Genomic DNA, 25,947 nt, shown 5'->3' with positions numbered 1-25,947 from the left:
ACTTCGTTGAGACAAAACATTTTGATGGCGAGTAAAGATGCTGTAATGTTTGACAATTTCAATTTCATTCACGGTGGCATAAACTGTGTTGGCAGATATTTCTGTGCACAATAAACAATGGACATTCCCTCTGTTATGCTATGCCATAAATCAATGATTCAATCGCCAGACATGCTCAATAACCACATCGATATGACTGTATAATCAAAAGAAAAATAAGCATTTCCATTTCAGTGGTACAATTCCTTTAAATGAAAAGAGCGTTTTTTCTGACTCACCCTATACACACAATACATTTTATGTATGACTAAACTCATTCAAGAGTTTGCAAATATTTATTTTTTGCACAACTATAGAATAATTTGCACATATTCATATCTAATGTGCGCATTTCTGTCTTATGCGCACATTTCTATCTAATGCACACAAATCTTTTTGACAGTTTCCTTACCCCATATTCCTCTGATTAGATGGTAAGAGCTAAACTAATTAGCTTAACTAATTTAGCTTTGGCAATATTTTTTTAATCATGCTAATTAAGCTCATTTAATTTAGTTTAACTATTAATACCTTTGAGGCAGAATTTTTTACGTCCACAATGGCTGACGGAGGAGAGGAAAATTATTTGGTCTCGGACATACTTAAAAATCCATTTTCAAGGCAGACTTTTCCAGAAAAGCCGGAAACTGTGAGGAGAGGTCAGCTAACCAGCTAGCTTCTAGCTGGTTGAGCGGACATTCTCTGTCCTCAGGAGAATAGAAGCTTTTGATAGGAATACGCCACAGAGGCGACTCACAGCCTTGGCCTCCATGGACATAAAAAAGGACTTACTGATGGAACTGGAACACACAGCTCACCTCTAAAACAGAGTCATTGAAGTTTTCTTGTGCAAAGAAATAAGGAGGGATTTTGTATATAAATAATGAAAATCTCTGGTGAGTAGGCTGTGAAATTTTTTTTATTTAAAATGGGTATGTTTTTGTCATTTTATTAAATAAATATTTATTGTGAACTGCTCCAAATGATGTACATGACACAGTTGTGGTTGTGTAGAGGTTTGGATTTGTCTTAACTGGGTTTCTTGCTTTAATAATAATGGTATTCACCCTCAATACGCCAAATGTCTCTCTCTCTCTCTCGCTCTCTCGCTCTCTCTCTCTTTCTCTCTGTAATGCCACACCTTGTTATTTTTGTGTTTTTTGTATTGTATAGTCATATAGTCATAATGGTGGTTTTAAGAGGTGGATTAAGTCGTGTTAATCCCCACTTAAGGTCCAGGTACCAAATGCACAGCCTGCCACTGCACCATTGTATAAATGATAGAAACTGTAAAATGAAATTAAATGAACAAAGACATCAGAATTACTAGAATATCATTACCCTTATGAAATCTTATGGTTTAGTGCTGGCAGTGTTTGGTTATGTTTAAGGACTGATACAAGGGCATGGTCTAATTTGAAAAGTCCACAAAAGGGAGTAAAAAAAATGGTTCCAAATGTATTTACTAATATTTCAATCATATTTATTTTCAAAATTCTCACCAAACCTCTTTTGTTGCCTACACCTAAAATTTATGAAATTAAATGAAAAGTCCATTCTGTTGACTTCACACTGTATATCAACCTAAAACCACCTCCTGCCTATTTAGGAAACACACAAATAAAATGACAAATTCTGTTGGGAGTGTATGTATCCATGGTTTTACGCAAATGTTCAACGGTAACTTGGTTAAATGATATGAACACCATGAACGATCTCTACTAACAGTACTTTCATTCATGTATCTAGGAGGGGTACTCAGGTTTCTCCAGCTGCCAGGGCTGTCGGAGGTGTGAATGTGGACCGGCCTCTGTTCGATCCACCTGCCACCCCCTCACCCACAGCTGCCCCTGCCGTCCGGGGGCAGGGGGCCGTTACTGCGAGCGCTGCCTCCCTGGATACTGGGACTACAGCCCCTCCGGCTGCCAGAGTAAGTCAACTAGAGCTGTAGCTACTGATTAGTTTTGTAATAGAATAATCTATCCATAATTTTCTTTAATTCAATTAAACGATTCTTTGAATATGCAAAAAAAAAAAAATTAAAAATCATTAAAACAGACATGTCTGAAAATGACAAACAACTTGTCCTTTACAGCTGAAAAAACAACCACAAAAAGTATATAAGTAAAAGGATATATATATAAAAATTGAGCTGAAACAATTAATTGATTACTTGACTTGAATTGATGAAAAAAGTTGAATCACAATTTTTCTGAATTGAAGCTTTGTCCTTAATTTCACTGCCACTAAACATTGGTTCCACTGTTGTGTTTCACACGGACACTTATTGTAAGGCATATGACACCAGGATCAACACAAAGTTGACGACTGTTGATTAATCGAATAATTGTTTCAATTCTAGTCAACCTTCAAGCCCATCATGTTGATTCTGATTCTTCATTCTTTTTTGTGATTTCAAACATTACATCATAGATGCACTTTAAAACTGAGATTATGTCACATTGGCCACCATAAAAACACTTAGATGAAATAGAGAGAGATAGATAGATAGATAGATAGATAGATAGATAGATAGATAGATAGATAGATAGATAGATAGATAGATAGATAGATAGATAGATATGTATAAAAATGACTGTGCACATAATAAAATCTATGATAAAAACTGTACTAAGTTCATGTTGCTGAATGGTCCACTCAGCATAATGCATTTTATTTCCTGTATGGGAGAGTAAAGTTGATCTTGATCCTGATTTTGAATATTGTATGTGTTTATTCAACAGTGTGATGGATGTATATGACATGTGTAATGTTCACATGGGCTCTTGAAAATACCACCCCCACCATTTGTCTTAACATGTACCACAGATATTTCTTTCCCAGAGGAAAATAGTGAACTGTGTACTCGGGTTCCCACACCCACTACTGCAGTAGTACTCATGATGTCAGACCAACATCTGCTGAGAGCCGCGACCCTGTGACCTCAGAGCTGAATGACATCACTATCACCGTCCAAATCTACACACACAGCTGTTAGAAGCATCATCCCACACAAGACCGAGCTCAAGACAGATGTGCTGGACCAGAGCCAACACACCATCTGTGGATGTCATATACTGTATATTTGTTAACCACATATTGACTGGTTTCCACCTGATCAGCGATTTGAGCTGATGTGCAGAGTTTCCTGTCTTAACACACTGTGTGATGAAGTGTGTGTTTGTTTTTCAGAGTGTGACTGTGAGAGCGGCCACTGTGATATGCACACTGGGGAGTGTCTGACGGAGGCCGCAGTCAACCTCTGCAACATCAGTAAGTTCACAAAGCAACATTAGCATGTCCTCCTTCACACCAGTTTTTATACATTACATATAGATAGAATAAATAGAATACATATACTGTCATTATAACAACTACAATGAATTAACCCATAATGACCTAAACAGCCACTGGTGACCAAAGCCATCTGCTGATGTAAACTGTTTAATACCTGTTGATCCACTAATCCTATCAATACATGTAAATAATTGGCATAAAATACAGTTTGTCATCTTTTCATGGTCATTAGATATGACCCATTTGGACATTCGGAGGCTCTGTAGTTACCGTGGAAACGCCGTCATCTTCTGTAACACTGATTCACCAGTAAAACCCATGGAGTTTGGTAAATGACAGTGGATGTAGATAATTGTTTTTTTTTGTTTGTTTGTTTGTTTTGATTTCTTTTTTCGAATTCTCTTTTTATTGTTTTTTTCCATGGTTCACATTTTTATTCACATAGCAATTCACCATTCTTATCCATTCATCTGAAAATTACAATTGAGCGATACGTCCGTGACTCCTCAGACAATACAAATAAGGATGATTGGTCCTCCTTCAGCAATACCAAAGATGTCATTTTTACAATACACAATTGAGGACTAAACTCCCTAGAACAGGAATGCTGGGGTGCACATTTGTGATATTAAAAAAATTAAATAATAAAAAAAAAAAAAAAAAAAACAGCATCGACACAAAAGCGTTTAAAGGAAAAAAAGAGGTGAAATGGACATGAGACGTGGTTTTAGATAAACAATGGACAAACTGGTGTGACATACCTAATCCATCTTTCCCATCTTTTCAAAAACAGACCTAATTGTAGTCTTATTGCAAAAGTAATTCTTTCCACCTTAAAAATGTCATAAATGATGTCAATCCACTCCTCCACTGTAGGTTTTTCTAGTGTTAGCCACTTCTTTGTTATGGACAGATGCTTGTTTTTATGTTTAGTTATTGATGTGTTTGCTGAAAAAGTAATTTTTTCTTTCATTTTTTCTGTTTTGATGTAATAACCATTGAATTTAAGCAAAGTTTTCCTGAACATCGACATGATCTGTGAATTAAATATAGGAAAATACATGATTTACACTGAAAAATGCAAAACACAGAGCATGATAATAAAAAAATAATAAATGCTGATACATCATAGTCAATAGTTTTGGGTCTTTAATGGTTGGTGTGAAGCTGACGAATGTTGTGTAAATATGTTTTAATATAAAGCAGCATGAAATGGAAAGTACAACTACCTCAAATTAACTAGTACAGTAGTTGAGTAAAAGAACTTAGTTACATATTAGATGCAGCTGTGGTGGTAAATCCCTGAAGAAAAGTTAAATAGAGAGAAAAATGTATTTGGGAACTGCCACAAAAGTAGCACTGGGTTTTTATGGGTTAAAATTGCCATCCAATCTGTGCATCAATTATATACATTAACCTACTGTAAAAATTCCAGTGTGAATAAAAGCAGCTAAAATGAATGAAAATAAGCAGTAACCATTCACTCACACACGTACATTCTGTCATTGCACTGATCCATTTAAACCTACGGCACATCACATGTTTTTTCCTGCATTGACTGTGGTGACTGTTGTTGTGTAAAAACTACAGACATATGCATACATGTATCATATGTATAGTGTGATTAGTAACAGACTATGGGCCGGATCTAAGATCCCAATTTGTGTGGGCAATCTAGAATTTTGCCTGTGGGGCTGGACCATGGTTTGTGGGTGATTTACGAAGATTACTTGTGCAAATTACAACAGGTGCAAAGTCTTGGAGACCGCCCTATTTAAATGAGGGTTTTGCGTGCGCTGCTGGAGACAGTACACTGTAAAAACTGCTCTGGGATAAACCAACACTAATGGTAACAGTGCGCTGAATGATCCAGACTCACAGAAATGTAAAGTTGGAGGAGTTTGGTCATAGAAGGTATTGCATTGACTCATTCATTCATTTATTTTTCATTTTGGAGGTGGGGGGGGGGTGGGGGGGGGCATGGAGGTTGGTGGATTGAATGACTATCAGGCACACATAATTTTGTCACACTGTAGCCTAATGTCAATGCATATTTTTGATCACAATCATCAGGTGTGGAAAAGAGTCCCGTAAAGTGTGTGTGTGTGTGTGTGTGAGTCTCAATTATTTTTTCTTCCTTCACTCCAAACATGTTCACACGAGGGTGAAAAATGCGTTCTCTGCATCTCATGTCATCATTTCGATGTCTCCTAACTGCAGCCATGTGTGCGCAATTACGCATCCAAACCGTTTGCACCTCCTTTTGAGACGTGTTAAATATAGCCACAGTTTCTATCAGCAAAATTGCTTTGGGGTTTGATAAATCACTTTGCATGTGCTAAATTAATATATTTACATTTTCTCCTCCCAGCACACACACAATTGCGTGGAAACGCCCCATATTGCATATTCATTGTGGAAAATGTACTAAATGGGTGCAGATGCACTATTTTGCACCTTTGAAAGACGCAACCCTTAGGCGCACTGTTAGTAAATCAGTTTGTACATTTTTTTGCGTGTAATGAGTTTGCACACGTTTTAATCCACGCAAACCTTTAGTAGATCCGGCCCTATATGTCTTGGCATCACATATTGAGAAAACAAAATATCAATTTAAATCAGTGAAAATGAGAATATTATGAAAGTGCTTTGCATTCATAAACTAGAAAAGCACTCGGAAAGCGCAGACCTCCGCCAAGGCAGATCAGTCTACCCCCCCATCACCACCAAAATGTAATCCTTTGTTCCTTGTGTCAGGATCAACATTTCCTGAAAATTTCATCGAAATCCGTCCATACCTTTTTGAGTTATCTTGCTAACAGACAGACGAACAAACAAGCCCCCCGCCCCCCCCCCGATCACCACCAAGATTTGATCTTTTGTACCTTGTGTCAGTATCAACATTTCCTGAAAATTTCATGAAAATCTGTCTATAACTTTTTGAGTTATCTTGCTAACAGACAAACAAACAAGCAGACAGACAAACCCCGATGAAAACATAACCTCCGCCATTCCTTGGCCAAGGTAAAAAAAAAGGAACATTGTCTTATGCTTCTGACATCTTGATCTCAAATGTGACTAAAATCTAAAAAAAAATCTTATTCCAATTAATCATTTGTGTCACAAAAATAAATCCAAACAACGTTGCCAAGATATTGTGTCTGCTAAAGTGGATGGAGGTTGACCTTTGACCTGTGGCCACCAAAATCTTTTCAGTCTCAGTGAATGTTTGCACTAAATGTCAGTGTCACTACAGTCAAAAATACTGACATAAAATAGAAAAAGAATTAGCTATGTCTTATTTGTCCAGTGTAGTATTAATATTGGTTTTAGTCATTCTAATTAACACTCAAGATCAAAACCAGGATGTGCAGTTTAAGATCTTGATCGTGCAATGTGCTACAGCGTAGTTACACTTCTAAAATAAATCAGTTACTTGGAGGGATTACTGTCTATCCTTCATGTTGGAATTTAAAAGACATCACTAATATCCTACAATCCCCTGGTTTTCTGGAATGCACGTCTATTCTAGAAATTCAGGCATCATTTCACATTCACATGGGGCAAAGGAGGCATTATTATCTTGCAGTGAAACTCCAACTTGGCCTGTTTTTCACACATTTTTCACTTCATGCTGTGTCAAATCTGAGAAGATAAAAATGCCTTCTCTATTTTACAAACCTGCCAGACAAAATAATGCACATCAGAAACTAAGTGAAAACAAAATGTTCCTACAAGGGAAGTTTTATTTTCATTTGTATCTTTGTTTACGGGTTTTCACTCCAGCTACAATAGTCTCATCGTCCTTTTTGCCAAGTAAAACATCACACTGCTTTTGTCTTTCTTTCTGCTTCTCTCTACAGTGACTGTTCATATACAGTCGGGGAAAAAATGATTAGACCACCCTTGTTTTCTTCAATTTCTTGTTCATTTTAATGCATGGTACAACTAAAGGTACATTTGTTTGGACAAATATAATGATAACAACAAAAATAGCTCATAAGAGTTTAATTTAAGAGCTGATATCTATCCATTTTCCATGGGTTTCTTGATAATAACCAAAATCACTTAACCCTGTAAAGCCTGAACCATTAAATCATTCACAGAAAATTACAGTTCTTTGAAACTGGAGCCTTTATTGGTCCTTCTGAACAACCCAGAAATTTTATTTTCAAATATCAATTTCCATGTATGAGATAAAATTACCGGTATGTATCATATTTTATATGTCGGGGCTCAACACTAAATATTAATATTTTTGAAAAACAAAAACATAATACGTATAATACAAACATGTCTAACAAATTGGTCATTTCTTCTCAAAACTGGCAAAGTCCTGCCTCCTTCCTCATTAATGACAGTCTTGTAGTGTCACTGGAAAGGCCTCTGGTGAATGAATTCCTCCCGCTGGTGGATTATCCGTGTATTGCATGTATCTACTTGTATACATTAGGTTTCTCAAGAAAAAAAAATCACACTGATCATGTAGAGGACTTCAAAACTCGTATCAAATATGATACATTTGGGGTTATAGGGTTAAGTTCTTACATCAATAGCTATGGCATTGTACTGCCAAAAACAGTGCATTTAGGCATTCCATGTTTGCTTTTCTGTCTGTTTTAGTCACATGATACGCACAGGAGTTAGTACTGGATTGCATAACTATTGTTTTTGGTGACTTTTGATGGTCTAGTAATTTTTTCCGTGACTGTACATTCAGGGAGAGGCCTGGGCATTTCAGATAGAAGTATAAAGGACTCATCCACTGTATTACCAACATGTTTCTCAGTTTTTGGTAATTTAATGGAAAACATTACAATATGTATTCAAGGTCATGTAATATAATAAAACACATTTGCTTTAATCCAATTGTCCTCCTTTGTCTTAGGTTGTGATGAGTGCATCTGGCATCTGATAGGAGACCTGAGGTTGTCCAATAAGACTCTGGACCAGCTCAAAGTGGGGGTGTTGAACATCTCCACAGGAGCCGCTGCCAATGACCGACTCAAATACTACAACTACACAGCTCATCGACTACAGGTACACATACACATAGATGTACAACAGTTATGGAAATGCACATTCACTGATGCTAACTTTGAAGTATGGAGGTATTTAATGATGACTTCAACAAAACAATGTGAAGTGTGGAGGAGAGGACAGGCCTCAGATGTAGAAGATGTAACAAGATGAAGATGACAGGAAGGGCAAAAATTATATAAGTTAAAAATCACATAAAATGCAAAATGAGAGGAAAATTCTATAGTAAATAATAATAATAATGTGTTGGAAATTAATTTGGGAACGGCCACAAATGTAGCACTGGGTTTTTATTATTTTTAGTAGTAGTATTTTTTAGTATTGTAATCGTTTTGTCATCTGTCTGTCTGTCCATCTGTCTGTCTTTTCAATGACATAATCACATTATCCGAAGAATGCATTGATATATCTGCATCAAATGTATACTGTAGATGCGTCTTGCAATGGAGCAGAAGCCTATTGAAAATAGTTGACGTTGACCTACTTTTTCAAGGTCAAAGCGCCTTGTGCATTTATAATATCTGAGTACTTTCACAGATAAATATGTATGTAATAAGTTTTACACAAAGACAATCTAATCTAAATTGCAGGTCTGTAACTTTCAACAGAATCTTACACTATATTTGGCTGAGGGGGATTAAAAGTGCACAGCATGTTATGTGTATGGGTTAAAATTGCCATCCAACCCATGCATCAATTATAAGCATTAACCCGCTGTAAAAAATACCAGTACAAATAAAAGCAGCTAAAATGAATGGGTAGAAAATAACCAGAAACCATTCACTCACACACATACATTCTGTCATTGCACTGATCCATTTAAACCTATGGCACATCACGTTTTTTCCTACATTGATTGTGGTGACTGTTGTTGGGTAAAAACTACAGGTATATACATACATGCATCATATGTACAATGTTATTAGTAACAGACTGTATGTCATGGCATCACATATTTAGAAAATGAAATATCAATTTAAATAAATGAAAATGAGAATATTATGAAAGTGCTTTGCATTCATAAAAAAAGGAACATCATCTTAGAATTCTGAAATCTTGATCTCAAATGCCACAAAAATCTAAAGAATTCATCTCTTACTCCAACTATAAACATTTGTATTACAAAAAAATCATTACCGAGATATTGTGTCTGCTAAAATGGATGCAGTTTGACCTTTGACCTGTGGCCGCCCAAATCTTTTCAGTCTCAGTGAATGTTTGCACTAAATGTCAGTGTCACTACAGTCAAAAATATTGACATGAAAAGTAGAAAAAAAATGTTGAAAGTTAAACATCACATAAAATGCACAGTGAGAGGAAAATTCTATTAAAAAATTATATTATCTTATAGTATTATATAAAAATGGTGTAAAATACACGGTGAGAGAAGCAACTAATGACATGAAAATAATTATACTGCAACACCCACCAGTAGAGCCCTCCTCTGTTTGGTCCCCTCTCCTCACACACACACACACACACACACACACACACACACGCACACGCACACACACACACACACACACACCAATGTATAATGATGAATATGTAATCAGTATCTGTTTTTGTCTTGTCTTACTTGTTGTCATGTCTTTCACATGTTTGGTTATGTTTTCACCACTTGTCCCACTGTCTTGTCTTATGTCTGTTTTGTCCCACTGTCTTGTCTCGTCCTGTCCCTGTACACTTTTGTCTATATGAGTCCTCCCTCTGTGTATATGTAAACAAGTAAGAAATGGATGAACATGTGAATATAAAGTTTGATATTGTTACTTTAACACAAGCTGTAAATAAAAATAAAGTTGTCCTCCAAAGAGGGGGGATGGTGGCAGGTAAAAAAATAAGAATTTATGACATATGACTGAAAAAGTCTGGAAACCAGTGCTATATAAACGTGTGTTTGACGTTCATATATTTTCCTGGAGTTTCTTTTCTCTTAATCTTCTTGCAGGACATTTTCCACTCCAGCTAATGCTGCTAGAATGTTGTGATGAATGAATTGTTTTTCTTTGCTCACAGACTCAATTTCTTGGCTGGAAAAACAAGTCGTCTGTGCTGAAGGCCCAGACTGGGGAGCTGGAGGAGGCCACTGATGTGGTGGTGTCAGACATCAAACAGCTGCAAGACTCGGTCAGTGAAGCCTGAACTGCACATCAGGGATTTCACAACACACACAACACACACACCAGCCTGTAGAGCTGCACCTCAGTGACACCAGCTCATCTTATTGAAGTGTTTTTTACCAGACATCTGTGTTCTGTAGCATGTTCTGTAGTGTCTCCAGCCACCAGTGGTTTAGTTTGGAAGCTGTTTTGTTTCAGGAAAGTGTTTTGAAACACCTGATGAACCGACTGGAGAACGACACACTACAGGACTTCACCCTGGCCGAGCAGCTGAACACAAACCTCAGTGATCTCAATGTGCGCATTGAAGGTAATCCTCCAAGTCCAGTATGTCTACACCATTTCCACACATGCAAGTCTGATGAGAGATGGGAACAACATCAAGCAAATAATAAACAGTAGATGGTAGGTAATGAGTAATAGAGCACAAAGTATAATGGGAAAAATGTCATTTTCATAAAAGGTTAACAGTAGATGAGTAGAATAAGCAAAAATATTAAATGAAAAAGAAAAGAACTAAAAAGCATTAAATAGGACTAAAAAACACTCACTGTGACTTCCTGTTATTAGAGCTGCAGCTATTGATTATTTTTGTAATCAATTAATTTATAGATTATTTTCTTTGATTGAATTTGATTAAATGATTATTTGAATAGGCAAAAAAATAGTAAAAATGTGAAAGAGACATGCGGGAAAATGACAAACAACTGGTCTTTTATTCCAGAACCGGCTGAAACAACAACCACAAAAAGTATAAAAGTAAAAGGATATAGAAAAAATATCTATATCTCTATAAAAATAACAACAACAATAACAACAGTGGAAAAGTATATATGAAAATCTCTATAGATAGAAACAACAACGGACAAGTCAAATGACATCTACCAACAATATGTGCATTGTAGTCTTCAACACATTTGGATTCAACTTATTGACAACTGAACTTGGAAAATAAATATATGAAGCTGTTGGAAGATAAGCAGAGTAAGACAAAAAGAGTAGACTAATCCAAGACAAAGCAAATAGTCCACAGTATGGACTTATAGTGAGGATAAAACAAAGACCAGACAATCAAACAGTGACAGGTGAGATCAGTAGTGATCTGACTGAGAACAGGCACCAAAGCTTTTCAGTCACTGATGAGATCTGAAAGCACAGAAGTGACTGATGAGTTAGTGAAATGGAAGTATGGAGTCCAAATTCTCATAAACTGTAAAGACGCATATTTTTAATGTTTGTGCTTCAAAGTTTGAAGGAGTAAGTGATGGTTCCAATGTAGAAAAGTCAACATACAGACAATTTCTGCCTTTTTGTTCTCATGTCTTATGTTGTTTGTGTTGATCCTGGCATCATGTGCATCACAATAAGTGTCCGTGTGAAACACAACAGTGGAACCAATGTTTAGCGGCAGCCAAATTAAGGAGACAAAGCTTTGATTCAGGAAAATTCTAATTGAATATTTTTTTAATCGATTTGAGTTGATTAATGGTTAATCGTTTCAGCTCTGATTGTTATTTACATCATCAATGTCAGCTGTGTTGTTATAGTGATGAAGTTGTTTCCCTGGAGAAAATGAGCTCTTATTGGGTCTATGAGACTGTTCCAGCTGCATGATGGTTTGACATAATCTGAGCACATGCTAATCTGGGTGGTAGGGTTAGTCATATGTGATCTGAGCATGTACAGATGACTTGTGATCTTGTGATCCTCTGATGTTGAACTTTGCTCCTGTGTGTATAATGCATATGTATCCTCAGATTAATGCACTTTGATCACAGCTGCATCTAATATGTAACTGAGTTCTTTCACTCAACTTCTGTACTAGTTAATTTGAGGTACGTCTCAGAAGCAAATAGTGCACTTTTATAACATTTGTCAGTTTCACCCTTAAATAACCATATCTATTTTTGTAACGACTTCCAAATGTATTTATTTTTCTCAAGTGATTTATCACCATTTATTATTATATTATCCTCTACATTTTGCATTTTCAATATAAATCATGTATTTTACCTATATTTAACTCACTAATCATGTAGATGTCCATAAAAGCTCAGATTAAATTCAAAGGTTATTTTATCGAAACAGAAAAAAATAGGAAAATTAGACTTTTTCAAGAAAATATATCATTAACTTGAATGTAAAATAAGTGTGTCCATCCACTGTCATTGATCCAACTCCATGGGTTTTACTGGTGAATCAGTGTTTTAGAAGATGACAGTGTTTCCACGGTAATCACAGAGCCTCTGAATGTCCAAATTGGTCATAACTAATGACCATGATAAGGTGACAAATAGCATTCTATAACAAGTGTTCAGAGAACGCAAACCTCTGCCAAGCACCCCGAACGGTGTGCATGTGTGGATCGACTATTTCTTTTTAAATTAAACAGTTTCAAGGTTGTTCCATACAGCAGAAAAAGTTGAAGCTTGGTACCAGTCATGTGTATGTCCAATTATATTAAATTCCAATCAATATTTGTTGAGTTATAATGAAAAATGTGTCGTAAATGGGATTTTCAATGTGAAATTGAAATGTCCACAGAGTCCACATTCCACAGTGGATGTGGACAATTTTGTGCCAGATACAAGATATTCTTCGAAGCTACGGGTGGACCAAATTGGAAGCTAAACGGAGTCGGTTTGAATTTTTTATGAATTTTTGAAAATTGCTCAATGATGAGAGATAGGAAAATTGTAGATTTTGTGACCTTGCTGTGACCTTGAACTTTGGCCTACTTGGCCCAAAATTTAATGGGTTGGTCCCAGGGCCTAGGCCTATCTGTGGGTAAAATTTGGTAAAGATGGTTGGAATAGTTTTCCCATAAAGTTGCTAACAAACAAATAAACAAACAAACAAACACTCAAAGCAAAGCGGTCACAATACCTCCTGGCAGAGGTAATAATTATTTACGTGTATGGATAGGATTAGTGGTTGAAAAGTTGTTAAACATTTTAGATCAGCAGATGTTTGGGTCTTTATGGGTTAATTTCAGTTCATATTTATTTGTCACATTCTTCTTTAATGAGAGCCATGTATTGTATCTCCAAATGCATTAATATTGACTCTTTATGGCAAATTGAAGGATAAAGTGTTTCTCTATGGGTTAACTTTCAAAACATCCTCCGTCTTCAGCTATATAAACACTTCAACTATATAAAAACCCTCTGGAATGTTCTGCAAAATGCAAATGTGAGTCTCACACTGTCCCTGTGTGTGGTTCTGTTCGTATCCACAGAAATGATCCATGACTGGGAGCTGTACAGCGTTCACCAGGACATCGACCCGGAGGTGGCCCGGCGGAACACAGAGATGGCCCAGGTCATGGTGTCCTGGATGAGGACACTGGACCTGTCCCCACGAGAGCCCATCGCAACGGACGAGTCCACCGAAGCCCATGACTGTGAGCAGATATTCTACACACACACACACACACACACAGACAGCAGCCGTCACATTTAGAATGCCCTTCACATCCTTCTGCTCTTCTAGATAAGATGAAACATAAGAACACCTCTTATGAAACTACAGCACAGTTATTCTAAATGTCTTCTGTTACTTATCAGACAAGTTAAGGACGAGCAATGTTAACTTGAAAATTTGCCATCTGCATAAAACAGACTATGATCCCTTTGCCTTAGAAATTCTTTTATTGTTCTGTATTTTTATTTATTTATTTATTTATTTATTTATTTTTACAGTTGTTCTGTGTCTTTTAATCTATTCCTGTATTTTACTCTATTTTGTTTTCATTTATTTTTCTGTACAGCCCTTTGGTCCACTGTGGTTCTTTTAAAGTGCTTTACAAATGAAGTTGGATTGGATAGAAATAAAAACAAAAACCTTTTAAGATAGTCAAAAACTGATTTAGAATTTGAGGTACTTCATTTTTCCGCAACATCTAATGTGTTTATTCTAGTGGTCATTCTTGGGACCAGCTTTTCAGTGCTTTTATTGACTTTGTTAAAATCAACAGAGGGTTGCAAAATACGATAACCTGAGTGGTTTAGTTTAGTTAATTTATGTGTTTCATTCATTAGATAAAAGATAATCTGCTTCTACATATCAGCAAAACAACCACATTAAGAAAAAAAGGAGCAAAAAGAAGAGTAGTCTTATATTTTCTGCCTCTTTAACGAAATACTTGTGTGTTTGCAGTTGTAATTCTGAACAGAATTGTGAGATCAACCTCTTAATACAATGTCTGCCATCATTTACTGCTGCAGTTCATCATTTGCAAAAAATAAAAACATATCAAACAATTTATTCTTTAATTTTTGTTTAACCAAGCATTATAGAAGGAAAAAAATGAACCAAAAAAAATCTCAAAATAAGCATAAAACATCTAAATAATAAACAAAATAACATTTTGATAATTATAAAAAAAAAAAGTTAAACAATGTACTCTTTAATTTCTCATTTTCTTTAACCTTAACCACAGCCAACAGGCAAGAACTTTAAAAAGAAGTAAGAAAATACAATATAACAATTAAAAATAAAAAAGGTAGACAATAAACGGAGCTGAATATGAGGTGTCATCTGAATAATGGACATGGACATATTGGATGGTTGGATGGAATCAGCTGGTCAGGTCAGGTGACAAGATGCATCAGTGCACCTGCTGATCACTGGTCAGCTGATGCGTCATCGCTGCTTAAACTGAAGTCATGCACATATAATTCTCTACCTTCTATACATACGAATAAGTAAAGATTTAAGATTTCTCAAATACCTCTGTGCCAACAAGCATTAATGAACCTGATTAAATGGTGTTTAACTTTAAACTATTTGGCAGCAAACTTAAAACTGCTTAAAATTAAGAAAGATTACATTTCAACCTCCTTGAACTTATAAAAAAAAAAAAAAAACCTGATAAACTAAACAGGAAACTTGTTGCTGAATTCTGATCATTTTAATTTTGTAGAAAATTTATCTTTGTTGATGGAACAGTCTTTTAAAAGTTGACTATGTAACATTGTGTGGAGTGTGTGATCAGTACTAGTTATTTTATTTCTATATTAGCTAGTTTTTCACATTGATGTTGCTGTTTGGGAGCTCAAAAAGTCATTGAGGAACTTGGAAGTGAGTATAAGGATTTTTACAGATAAACTGGTCCAAGTCCTGTTATCACGGATGTAGGCAAGTAAGACAGATGCTAGCTTAAAAATAGAGTGAAGTAACATAAACAAATGGCCAGAAAACAACACAGACTCCGACACAAACTTCACACAGTGAACCCTAAGACCTGGGTTGTCCCAAAACAACCCCTGTCACACGAACACACAGTGCGTCTGAAACGGACAATTTTACCATTTATCTCAGTGTTTTTCAACCTTGGGGTCAGGATCACTTTTTGTCTCTATCATAATGTTATTCCTCTCTCCTACATAGTTCATTACAATTACATGCACATTTACAATTATGCAAATTAGGTGGTGATGTCATGTAGCAGTTTCTAGTGTCTTTTAGGACAAACAACAGATGCGTTCCGTACTGAGGAGTTGGAAACACTAATGACGGCTGATGTATCTGCCTGTGCTTCCAGTGCTGAGGCGCGTTCGTCAGTTGGAGAAGAAACTGATGATTACCGACGGCCGCCTACCACCGATCAGGGAGGTCCTTTCCCGTTTCTCCTCCATGTTGTCTGATGCCCAGGGGCTGCTCCAGAAAGCGTCCAACAACATCCAGCAGACACAGGACCGGAACAGAGCCAACATCCTGAAATTCCAGAGGAGTGAGGTGATTTCCCATGACCCCCTGTGTCTCTAACCTCTTTGATTCCTCCTCCAGTGTTCCCATCTCTGTATGTGTGTTGGTATGAAGTCCTTACTCTCATGCCCTGTTAAAGATGTTCTAAATATTGTTGAGTAATGTTTAGCCACACCAGAGGTAAGTGGTCTTATAAGACTGGAAACAGGCCTGTTTGTGTTCTACACTGTGGCTGTTGGGAGGTCTGGGTGTTGTTTGCAGGGCATGTCTGAGAAGTGTATTACTCTTGGTATTTAAGTGCTGAGAACAGAAACACAAAACCATCTGTGGGAGCTCGGGGCTGTTAGATTAGGAGGAGGCCTGCACAGGGGGAAGCAACGCTGCACTACTATGTTTTTTCCCATGACAATATCCAGAGTCAACAGAAACATGACTTTTCCCATGTTACAACTCAAAGCCACTTCACAGAATCATTAACGTACAGAGGAATTCCAACAGACTGCAAGAGAAAAGTAGAAGTACTGAGAAGCACTTTACGTAGCCAGTAAACATATATTCAGTCTATAAGACAGTTGGTGGAGGTGTTGACTCAGAGTAGTTATTATATAGAGTAAAATAAAATAATATAGAATAGAATAGAATAGAATAGAATAGAATAGAATAGAATAGAATAAGCTTTATTGCCGCTGCAAAATATCATTGTACAGTGCAACAAAATGTGGTTTTATGGTCTGTAAGGTGCTCAAGTAAATTACACACATCAATAAAAAAAAAATAAATTACAAAACAGTCAAGTTAAAAGGACGATATAAGCACAAAAAGTGCAAGTAAAAAATGACCCTCTCACACACACAAAAGTGAGTCCAGTGTCCAAGTACCTGAAGATCAGCATTAACCTTATAGTGAAGCTCCGGTTAATCCTCTTACAGTTGTTCATTTAATCAGTGGTATTCAGATTTTTTTGAACTCATAAAGACCCAAACATCCACCGCCGACCAAAACCCATCAACTGATCTAAAATGTTTAATAACTTCTGAACCACTAATCCTTAAGATATCAAGAACTGAACATAAAACAAAGGCTCCGTTCAGACAGCAGGTCTTAATGCACAATTCAGATTTTTTTGGTGAAATCTGATTTTTTTTTTTTTTGTATGCTCGTTCATACTCCACATTAAACGCAACTTCTATCACTTTTGAGTATGAACTAAATGTGACCCTAAAGTGACCTGCATGCACAAAAGAGGTCCTGATGTAATATGTGACCATGCAGACATGCACTGTGTTTACAGAAGTAACACTCCTGGGACGCAGAATTGTGACATTTGTCGCATTTCAATGATGTAAAGGTTGGATAAATGCGGCCTGGCCGTTCAGACTGAAGTATCAGATATATATCAGATTTAGGACCACATATGAAAGTGGGCTGGGTCAGATTTGAAAAAATCTGATTAGTGCTGTTCAAACTGTCTTTAACAGATCAGATACAGGTCACCTTTGGGTAAAAAAATCAGATTTGGGTCACATTTGCCTGCAGTCTGAACGTAGTCGTAGTCATTTTTAACAACAAGTTTTTATTTCTTTGTATTATGGATCAATGAAAAGTGTATTGATCCTTTTAATTGATCCATACTAAAAAGAAATAAAAAATCAATTAAAAGTATATTTGGTATATTGTTAAATACTGAAAACAGTTCAAGCTGCCATTATTTGTCAGTTTGCTGTATTAGTTTAGTATTTCATTAAGTTTGATGTAGGAGATTATTATTTATTGTAGGGTAATGACTGGAAGGAAAACATATTTGATACTGGAATAGCCCAAGAAATGACTCGGTAAAACTGCATTATTTGCAATAAATGGGTTAAATCACTGCTATGGTCCTTCTGGTCCCAGAGTTTATATGCTGCATTATAATGTTAGGTAGGATTTGTTTGTTTATGACAGTGTAAAATCATAAGCGGTTGGAATTTGGATCCAGGATCTAGGCCTTGTTGTCATGGCCTCGTTGACATTCTGGTCTGCAGTCCAGCAGAACAGCTGCTGCTCAGTTGTGTGTCTGTGTGTATCTGTGTACGTGTGTATTATCAGCAGTAGAATCTCCATGATCAGGGCCTCTGCTGTAAATCAATGCCATGAATAGTGCGCTAACCAAACACAGAGCCTCTGCTAATCTGGGGTTCTTCCTAAACTCAGCACAAACCAGTGGATACCAGCTGCAGCCACCGACCCAGCCAAATGAGCTCATCTTTGTCCGTACTCCGTTGTGTAGTAGTCAGATTAAATCTGGGGAAGTGTGAATCAACTTTATATTCCACACATTAGCCTAATAACATCCCTTATTATTCTGCACAAAATGAGAAAACATTGTGGTGTTTTGTGACCAAGCAGCAGCTTCTGAGGCTGAAAAAAATGAAGCCGAAGCAGAAGTAGAGAAAAACTGCAGTTCTCTGAACGGCCACGTGAGGCTTTGTCTAAAAGTGAGTCAAGCCCATAGATCCCATGTAGCAGATATAAACATGTTTACAGCCTTGTATACACTGATGTAAACTTTTATTGAAGATAACGGAGGAATTGGGACATTAAAGAAAACAAATAAAGTTCATACTTTTTTCTCTGCACTGCTTATTGTATGTTGCTGCTGTTAACTGTGAAATTGTGGGATAAATAAATTCTCATCTTATCTTTTCTTATCTTATGATGTCCAGTGACTACATGGTCAGGAGAAATGATACTTAATTTGGACATAAAATGTTTTATTCTACAAATTTCAAATGAAAAATTCTGAGGGGAGCATAATTTTATGATATTCCAAAGGTATTCCGAATGTTCAATGTGTGCGCTGCTTGTAATGCTGCACACATCAAGTTGGTAGTGGAGTTCCTTCCTCTTGAAGCTTCTTATGCCACCTCCAAATCTGCTTTCCTATTGGCACTTGTTTATGAAATATTCTAACAAATTCATGTTGCGCATTCACATTTGACTGACTCTGAGCGTACTTCAATACACAGAACGCCTTTTCTGTTGCAGTAAACGGTGTGTCTATTCCTGAAAGCAGAACAACACAAATGATTACACTTTTTTGAGCAAAAATAGCAAACAAATTTTAAACAAATTATTAGGTGATGAAATGATGTAAAAATGTTTGGGACACCCTGTATATATATATCCATATGTGTGTGTGTGTGTGTGTGTGTGTGTGTGTGTGCGTGCGCGTGCGTGCGTATGTGTAATTTGACTAAGCGCCATGCTGTAAAGGCTTATATTGACTGATCTAATCAAGTTGTAGAAAGTGACATCTGAGTAAAACTTAAAAATATGAAAGGTTTTAAAGGTATTTAAAGACCGATTACATGTCATAGAGTCAAGATTTCATCCTTTCCTTCGACCCATCTTTTAGTCCTTGTTGTCATTTCCTACTCAAGTCTCTCATTTCAGTGAAGTGGACACGCTGGATCCATTACATTGTTAGCCTCAGAGTATAACTGCTTAAGTCATATTTTTTTCAGGACACAGTCAAAGATACAAAATAAAGCAGCAGGATTACGAAAGTCAAACTACATAGATATCACAATTTGGCCAAAAATGTGACTGAGGCAATTATGCATGAGTGGAACGACCTGCACCATTCTTCATTCTATTTTTGTAGCTTGAAAGGTGTCTCAGTATGTTTCCGTCCTTCCCTGTTCTTTCCAGATGAAGCAGCAGAGACTGACAGAAGACCACAGCGCTGTGAACGACACTCTGGAAACAGCCACTGAACACATCGCTGACATCGAGGACAGTGTGGCAGAACTGAATGCGATGGTGCAGGTGAGTCCTGGGTCCACTGTAGGCTGAAGGAAGTCCCTGCTGTCAGCTGATGCTCTGCTTTTATAGCTCTGGAAATGATGCAGTTTGCACTTTAATTTAATAGAGTGCCACATGGGATGCAATATCTCCAATTTATGCAGGAAATGGATTCAGACCTGGCTGATGTCAAATCCTAAATCTGGACAGTTTGATTTACAAGCAGTTTGTGGACTTTCAGATACTGAGTAAACAATGCTCTCTTGCCTTTTTCAGTCAAGTAGATCTATATTGAGTTATTCTGTGGGAAATTACAGTTTTTCTTCAAAACTTTATGTATAACTATATAATTACAGAAAAGTATGCAAAAGACAGGTTAGCTAGGAATAGCAAAGCCAATAACTGATGAAAAAATAATTTGGAATTTTTAGTCCAACGGCCCGAGGGTCCAATGGACTATTGGTATCAGTTGTCGTCCATCGACCGTCCGTAAACAATTTTTCAAGAATCTTCTTCTCCCAAACTCTCAACCAGAATCAGTTGAAATTCATAGCAGAGGTTCCTTGGGGCAAGTCTACCAAGTTTGTTCAAAGAATTGGGAAATATTGCTTTTTTTGAATCTTCTATGAATTTCTGAAATTTTAAAAATCCCCATTGGTTTATAATTGGAAAAAATTCAAAGTGCTATAACTTCAAAAATATATGAATATAATTACTATTGGTAATAGATAGGAAGTCACATATGGGCTTTCATTTGGTGCCATTATATTTGACCTTGAGTGACCTTGAAAGGTCAAATGAATTTCAGTGTCTTTAAATATGCTGTTGGACTACAGGACCCTTGGTCCTGTTTTTTCTAAACATTATCACTGGTTTTTAAATGGCATATTTTTTCCACTGTTTTTATAAATGAACATATGTAAATAAATGCACATGCATAAATCACGTTTTCCGTATGAGCATGCATAATGTTTTGAATTCCATCTTTAATAATTAATTGATTTTTTTAATGTAATATAAACTTTCTTTGTTCTTTGACTTATACTTGAATCTCTTTTCTGTTTTAATATTAACCACTTCTTTCAATGTGATAAAAAAAATTGTTATATATCTTTAATATCCAGTAAAATATAATCCTCACTTGTTCTTAAATTATGATGTTTTTTAACAGTCTTGAAAGGAAACCAGAACTTATAAAAAGACCAACAAATTCAACAATTCTCATGTGTTAATCATAGTTTAACATAACATCAACAGAAGTATCTAAGTATGCAGATAAATCTGTCTTCATGTGTATATTATATTAGATGCTTCTATTTTTTTATGCCATGACATTGAACCCATGCACAGTGCAGTTCACTGAAGATAAGATAAGATAAGACAAGCCTTTATTAGTCACACACGGGAAATTCCAGATGTTCCAAATGTTCAAAATATGAAGGAAATGATTGTTTGGTGACCCCTTTTATTTTCTCAGATCTCATCCCTCTTTTCCAAAATCACATTCCTCATTCTATGTTGGTCAACTAGCTGTATGTACATGTTTTCATATACTTAAGTTTTAGTTTAGTTTAGCTTCAGCCTCAATGTTTCATGCAGAGATAATCGGGATCTTGAGTGGACTTTTGTGGCAGTACCCAAATGAATTTTTCTCTCTACTTAATTTTTCTGAAGTGGTTTATAATTTTGGTTGATGGTGAATGTTTGGGTCTTTTAGGGTTTAAAGTATAAGTCCATTCAAAGTTCTTTCATGTATTCAATGATATGTGTGCTCGTATGTTGTAGAATGTGACACAGTACCATGCAGCGATCGACGGTGCCAGTCAGAAGCTGATGGAGAAGACGGAGCGTCTGTCTCTGGCCGACAGAGACCTGGTGCAGAAAGCTGATGACCACGCTGAGGACATGGACCGCCAGGCCAACGCCCTGGAGGAGTAAGAGTCGACTTTGATACCACCTCAGTTACACAGGATCACCAATGAACCGTCATTCAGTTCTCAGTTCAAGACCTTTATTTGTCCCTGAGGGGCGATTGTTTCTGCTGCAGTAGCAATAAAAACTACAGCTGTAGCTGTAATTAATTAATTTATTCATTGGTGAAAAATTTTTAAAAATGTGAACCAGGTCTTGAAAATCTTAAAAAGTATGGACATTTGAAACGGTGTTTTCCAGACCTTGAAAAGTCTGAGATTTTGTGTGAAAGTCTTCATAAAGTATGAAAAAAAAGTTTCTCTCATAGTCAAATTTTAGACTATGCTCAAAGGCACATAATCTTGCAAGATGAGACATACATGAGGAAATCATATAAAAAAACTTGATTTCACTAACCAGTCGGTACTAGAATGATTATAGTGAAACTTGTCTGTGTGATATCCATACACTTTTGTGATTTTCATCTGTTTTGAAAACATTTCTGTCAGTAAAATATAATTTACTGCAAATTATGCATTTATTAATTCAAACATTTATTAAAATGAACTTTTCTACTACACACAACGGGTACAATATCAACCAAAAAAGTAGGCACACAAGTATAAAAGCATGTAAAGTCAAGGTCTTGGGGGAAAAAAATATGTTTTGAAAAGTCTGGAATTTTTATTTGGATAAACAGCAAGTACCCTGCAAACATGGCAAACAACTTGTCCTTTTTTTCAGAACCAGCTGAAACAACAACCACAAAAAGTATAAAAGTAAAAGGATATAGAAAAAATATCAATATAGAAATAACAACAATATAAAAGTATATAAAAATATCTACAGATATAAACAACAACTAACAAGTCCAATGACATCTACAAGCAATATGTCACTGCAATTTTCAATACATTTGGATCCAACTGACTAACGACTGAACATGGAACGAACATACAACTGAAAAAAATAAAGACTAATATGTGTAATGTTTGTGTGAAAGCTTCGAAGATTAAAGGAGTAAGTGATGGTTCTAATGTAGAAAAGTCAACATATAGACATTTTCTGCCTTTTTGTCCTCATCTTTTCTGAGCTACACTGCATGTTGTTTGTGTTGATCCTGGCGTCATGTGCATTTGTGTGAAACACAACAGTGGAGCCAATGTTTAGCGGCAGAGAAATTAAGGAAACAAAGCTTTGATTCATTAAAATTTTTATCTAATCGATTTTTTTTTTTTTTTTTTTTTCAATTCGATTAATCATTTTAGCTCATCACATGACCCTGTCCTCTATTCGTTGACCTTCTCCTCTCCGTACAAGTGCATAATGTTATACACAAACAGACTCTAAATAAAAATGATCTATAGCTCTGATGTGAACAACACAGTCAAATGACAGACTCTGTTAATTTATCACTATTAATGACATCTTTCTTATTGTACATAATCATCTGACTTCACTTAATGTGGAAATATTGATTAGTGTAGCTTTAATTGAAATGATTATGGAGGACACTATCTGATTTATGCTTCATTATACATTATTGTAGCTAAAGTATGTGTAATTAATATTAACTGGTAAAAATGGAGGTAATGTAAATGTAGATTAATTGAAAAATGGCACAGTATAAATGGATGGGAAATGAAAACAGGAGTGATAAATGATCTAGTACAGCCTCACATTTAATCAAATTGCCTGTCAGCCTGTACCATTATATGAATGTAAACTGATGCAATGTGAAAATCCAGAGTGTGTTATGTTAGATTCAGAGAAGTACTGCAGAAAACATATATTATCAAGTCAAGATGTATTTTAATGTTTTATAGTGTTTTTATACCAGATCAAGAATAAAAATCTGTGCATTTGTCTTGATAACCAAACAGATAGACTCAAGTAGCAATTGGAATCCCAGTCTTTTTTCATCAAATCCCCCGGCCTATGTAGTCATTTGAGCAGATGGTTAATACAATTATGATTTGACAACAACAGAGTCATATTCCTCTTTTTCTCAGCATTGATTGTTCTCAACACTAACTTCCTATTTATGGCCTCAAGTACAAGAATGGAAAAATAATTTAAAAATAATAATATTAATAATAGTAATGATAGCAAAACTTATTTTATGTATTTTTATTTTATTTATTTTGAACATGTCAAGAAACAAAATGAAACAAAACAAAGCAAAATGAGACAAAAACAAAATAACATTTAAATGAACAGAATCTATCTTTAAGTACGTGCAAGTCTGAATTTTGCATGGTCAAAAAGGATTAGAAAGAAGTATAAACTTATTTAATCCAACCTCTGAAGTGCTTTTACACCTTTATCACTAACTTAATGCAAGAATCAAACAATACATTTTTTCTAGTTTTAGCATTCAACCACAACTAATACATAATGCAGTAATGGAATTATACACAACAGTATGATCATGGCAGTACAGTCGTACAAACAGACTCAACAATTCAACAATTTTCTTCAATAATTACAGCGTATTTATCGATACAGTTTGTCTTGTACATGTTTTATGTGAGGTTTCCAGCAAGTTTTATCATCAATTATCACTCCAAGAAACTTGTTTTAATTCACCCTTTCTATATCTACACCGTCTAATAGTACTTTTAGCTCATTACTTGTTTTACATTTACCAAAAATCGTTTTTACCATATTCGTTTTACACAGATTTATTGACAACATATTTTTGTCAAACCATAACTTGGTTTTATTTAGCTCTGAAGTGATTAAGTCCAAAAGTTGCTGCAAATCCTTCTCAACTCTTACATTTTTGTAGTTTCTCTTTAACATTTTGGACCAAAGTAACGGGGAATGACAGTGATAGACAGTCAGAGCAACACAAATATAATGTCAGTCACATTTCTCAAATCGGTGAACCATTTGTTATTCTGTTTTTCAGTTTACACACTTTTCATTTCCATCAGTTCAGTTTTCTTATCTTTGAGGCCTCTTTCCTGAAAGGATAAATGGGATTTTTTTTTTTGCCCTGAAGGATGAATGGAGAAATTATACTTTCATTATATGATGAATTTTTTAATCAAATTGTCTCATCCAATCAAATTCAGGCCTCCATTTTTTAATACGCACGTGTTTTCATCATCCCTCTTTCTGATCAAGTAATTTGTGTTATTTCCTTTCCTCATATTAACCCATAAAGACCCAGTGCTACTTTTGTGGCAGTTCCCAAATTAATTTTTTTCTCTATTTAACCTTTCTTTTTTTCTTTTTTTTAACTTATTTTATTGTTTCATTTTTGAAATTTTACAACACAAACATTTAGAACTTAGTGTCAGTTGTCGTCCTGTGTATTGTCCATTTTTTCCATTGATCTTCACATGTTTCTTGCTGTAGTCTTATGATATAAGTCTCTCTGTGTTGTGAATTTCTTCCACAATGTCTGTCCAATTATTTAAGGTAGCGGGGTCCTCTAAGGGGGTCGTTTTTATACCACTTTCATGTGATGGCTTTTTTTAAGATGCTATCAAGAGGATTTTAATCAAATACTTATCTTTACTTGGTATGTCTTTTCCTGTTAAATGACCCAAATATAGCACAGAACATGTCCTTGGTCGTTCGTATCCCAATATTTTTCCACATTCTTCACTGATATTATTCCAATATTGGGATACTTTTGTACACTGCCAAAAAACATGTGCATGACCCACATCCTGTTCACCACACAACCTCCAACAGGGCTGAGGGAATGATAGTAAAAGCTTTTTGATCTTTGGTGTTATAAAAAATCTCATTTTGTTTTTCCAACAAAATATTTATTTAATCTTTCTTAGGTGATTTATGACATAATGTGTACGTATCCTCAGGTTAATGCACTTTGATCACAGCTGTATTTAATATGTAACTAAGTTCTTTTTCTCAACTACTGTATTAGCTTAATTTGAGGTAGTTGTACTGTACATCTCATGCTCCTTTATATTTATACATCTCAGAAACAAATAGTTCACTTTTAAAACATGTCAGCTTCAGATTAACCCTTTAAGAACCAGAGCTATTTTTGTCACAACTTCCA

General features: G+C 35.7%; 1 protein-coding gene across 2 annotated transcripts in view; it reads left to right on the top strand.

Annotated features, from left to right (window-relative positions):
• lama4 (laminin, alpha 4) overlaps window positions 1–25,947 on the top strand; it is a 71,866-nt gene that overhangs the window by 16,741 nt on the left and 29,178 nt on the right. For both annotated transcript variants that reach the window (XM_030127945.1, XM_030127944.1), the window contains exons 7-15: window positions 1,789–1,969; window positions 3,232–3,312; window positions 8,225–8,376; window positions 10,396–10,506; window positions 10,698–10,809; window positions 13,738–13,902; window positions 16,045–16,238; window positions 19,902–20,018; window positions 21,780–21,928. In XM_030127945.1, the coding sequence (XP_029983805.1) occupies window positions 1,789–1,969; window positions 3,232–3,312; window positions 8,225–8,376; window positions 10,396–10,506; window positions 10,698–10,809; window positions 13,738–13,902; window positions 16,045–16,238; window positions 19,902–20,018; window positions 21,780–21,928 (1,262 nt within the window). The remainder of the gene's footprint in view (window positions 1–1,788; window positions 1,970–3,231; window positions 3,313–8,224; window positions 8,377–10,395; window positions 10,507–10,697; window positions 10,810–13,737; window positions 13,903–16,044; window positions 16,239–19,901; window positions 20,019–21,779; window positions 21,929–25,947) is intronic.

This window comes from Sphaeramia orbicularis, chromosome 24, assembly GCF_902148855.1.
Source record: "Sphaeramia orbicularis chromosome 24, fSphaOr1.1, whole genome shotgun sequence".
Classification (NCBI taxonomy): Eukaryota; Metazoa; Chordata; class Actinopteri; order Kurtiformes; family Apogonidae; genus Sphaeramia; species Sphaeramia orbicularis.
The sequence above is the reverse complement of the archived record's forward strand: the minus strand, read 5'-3'. Positions and strand labels throughout refer to the sequence as shown.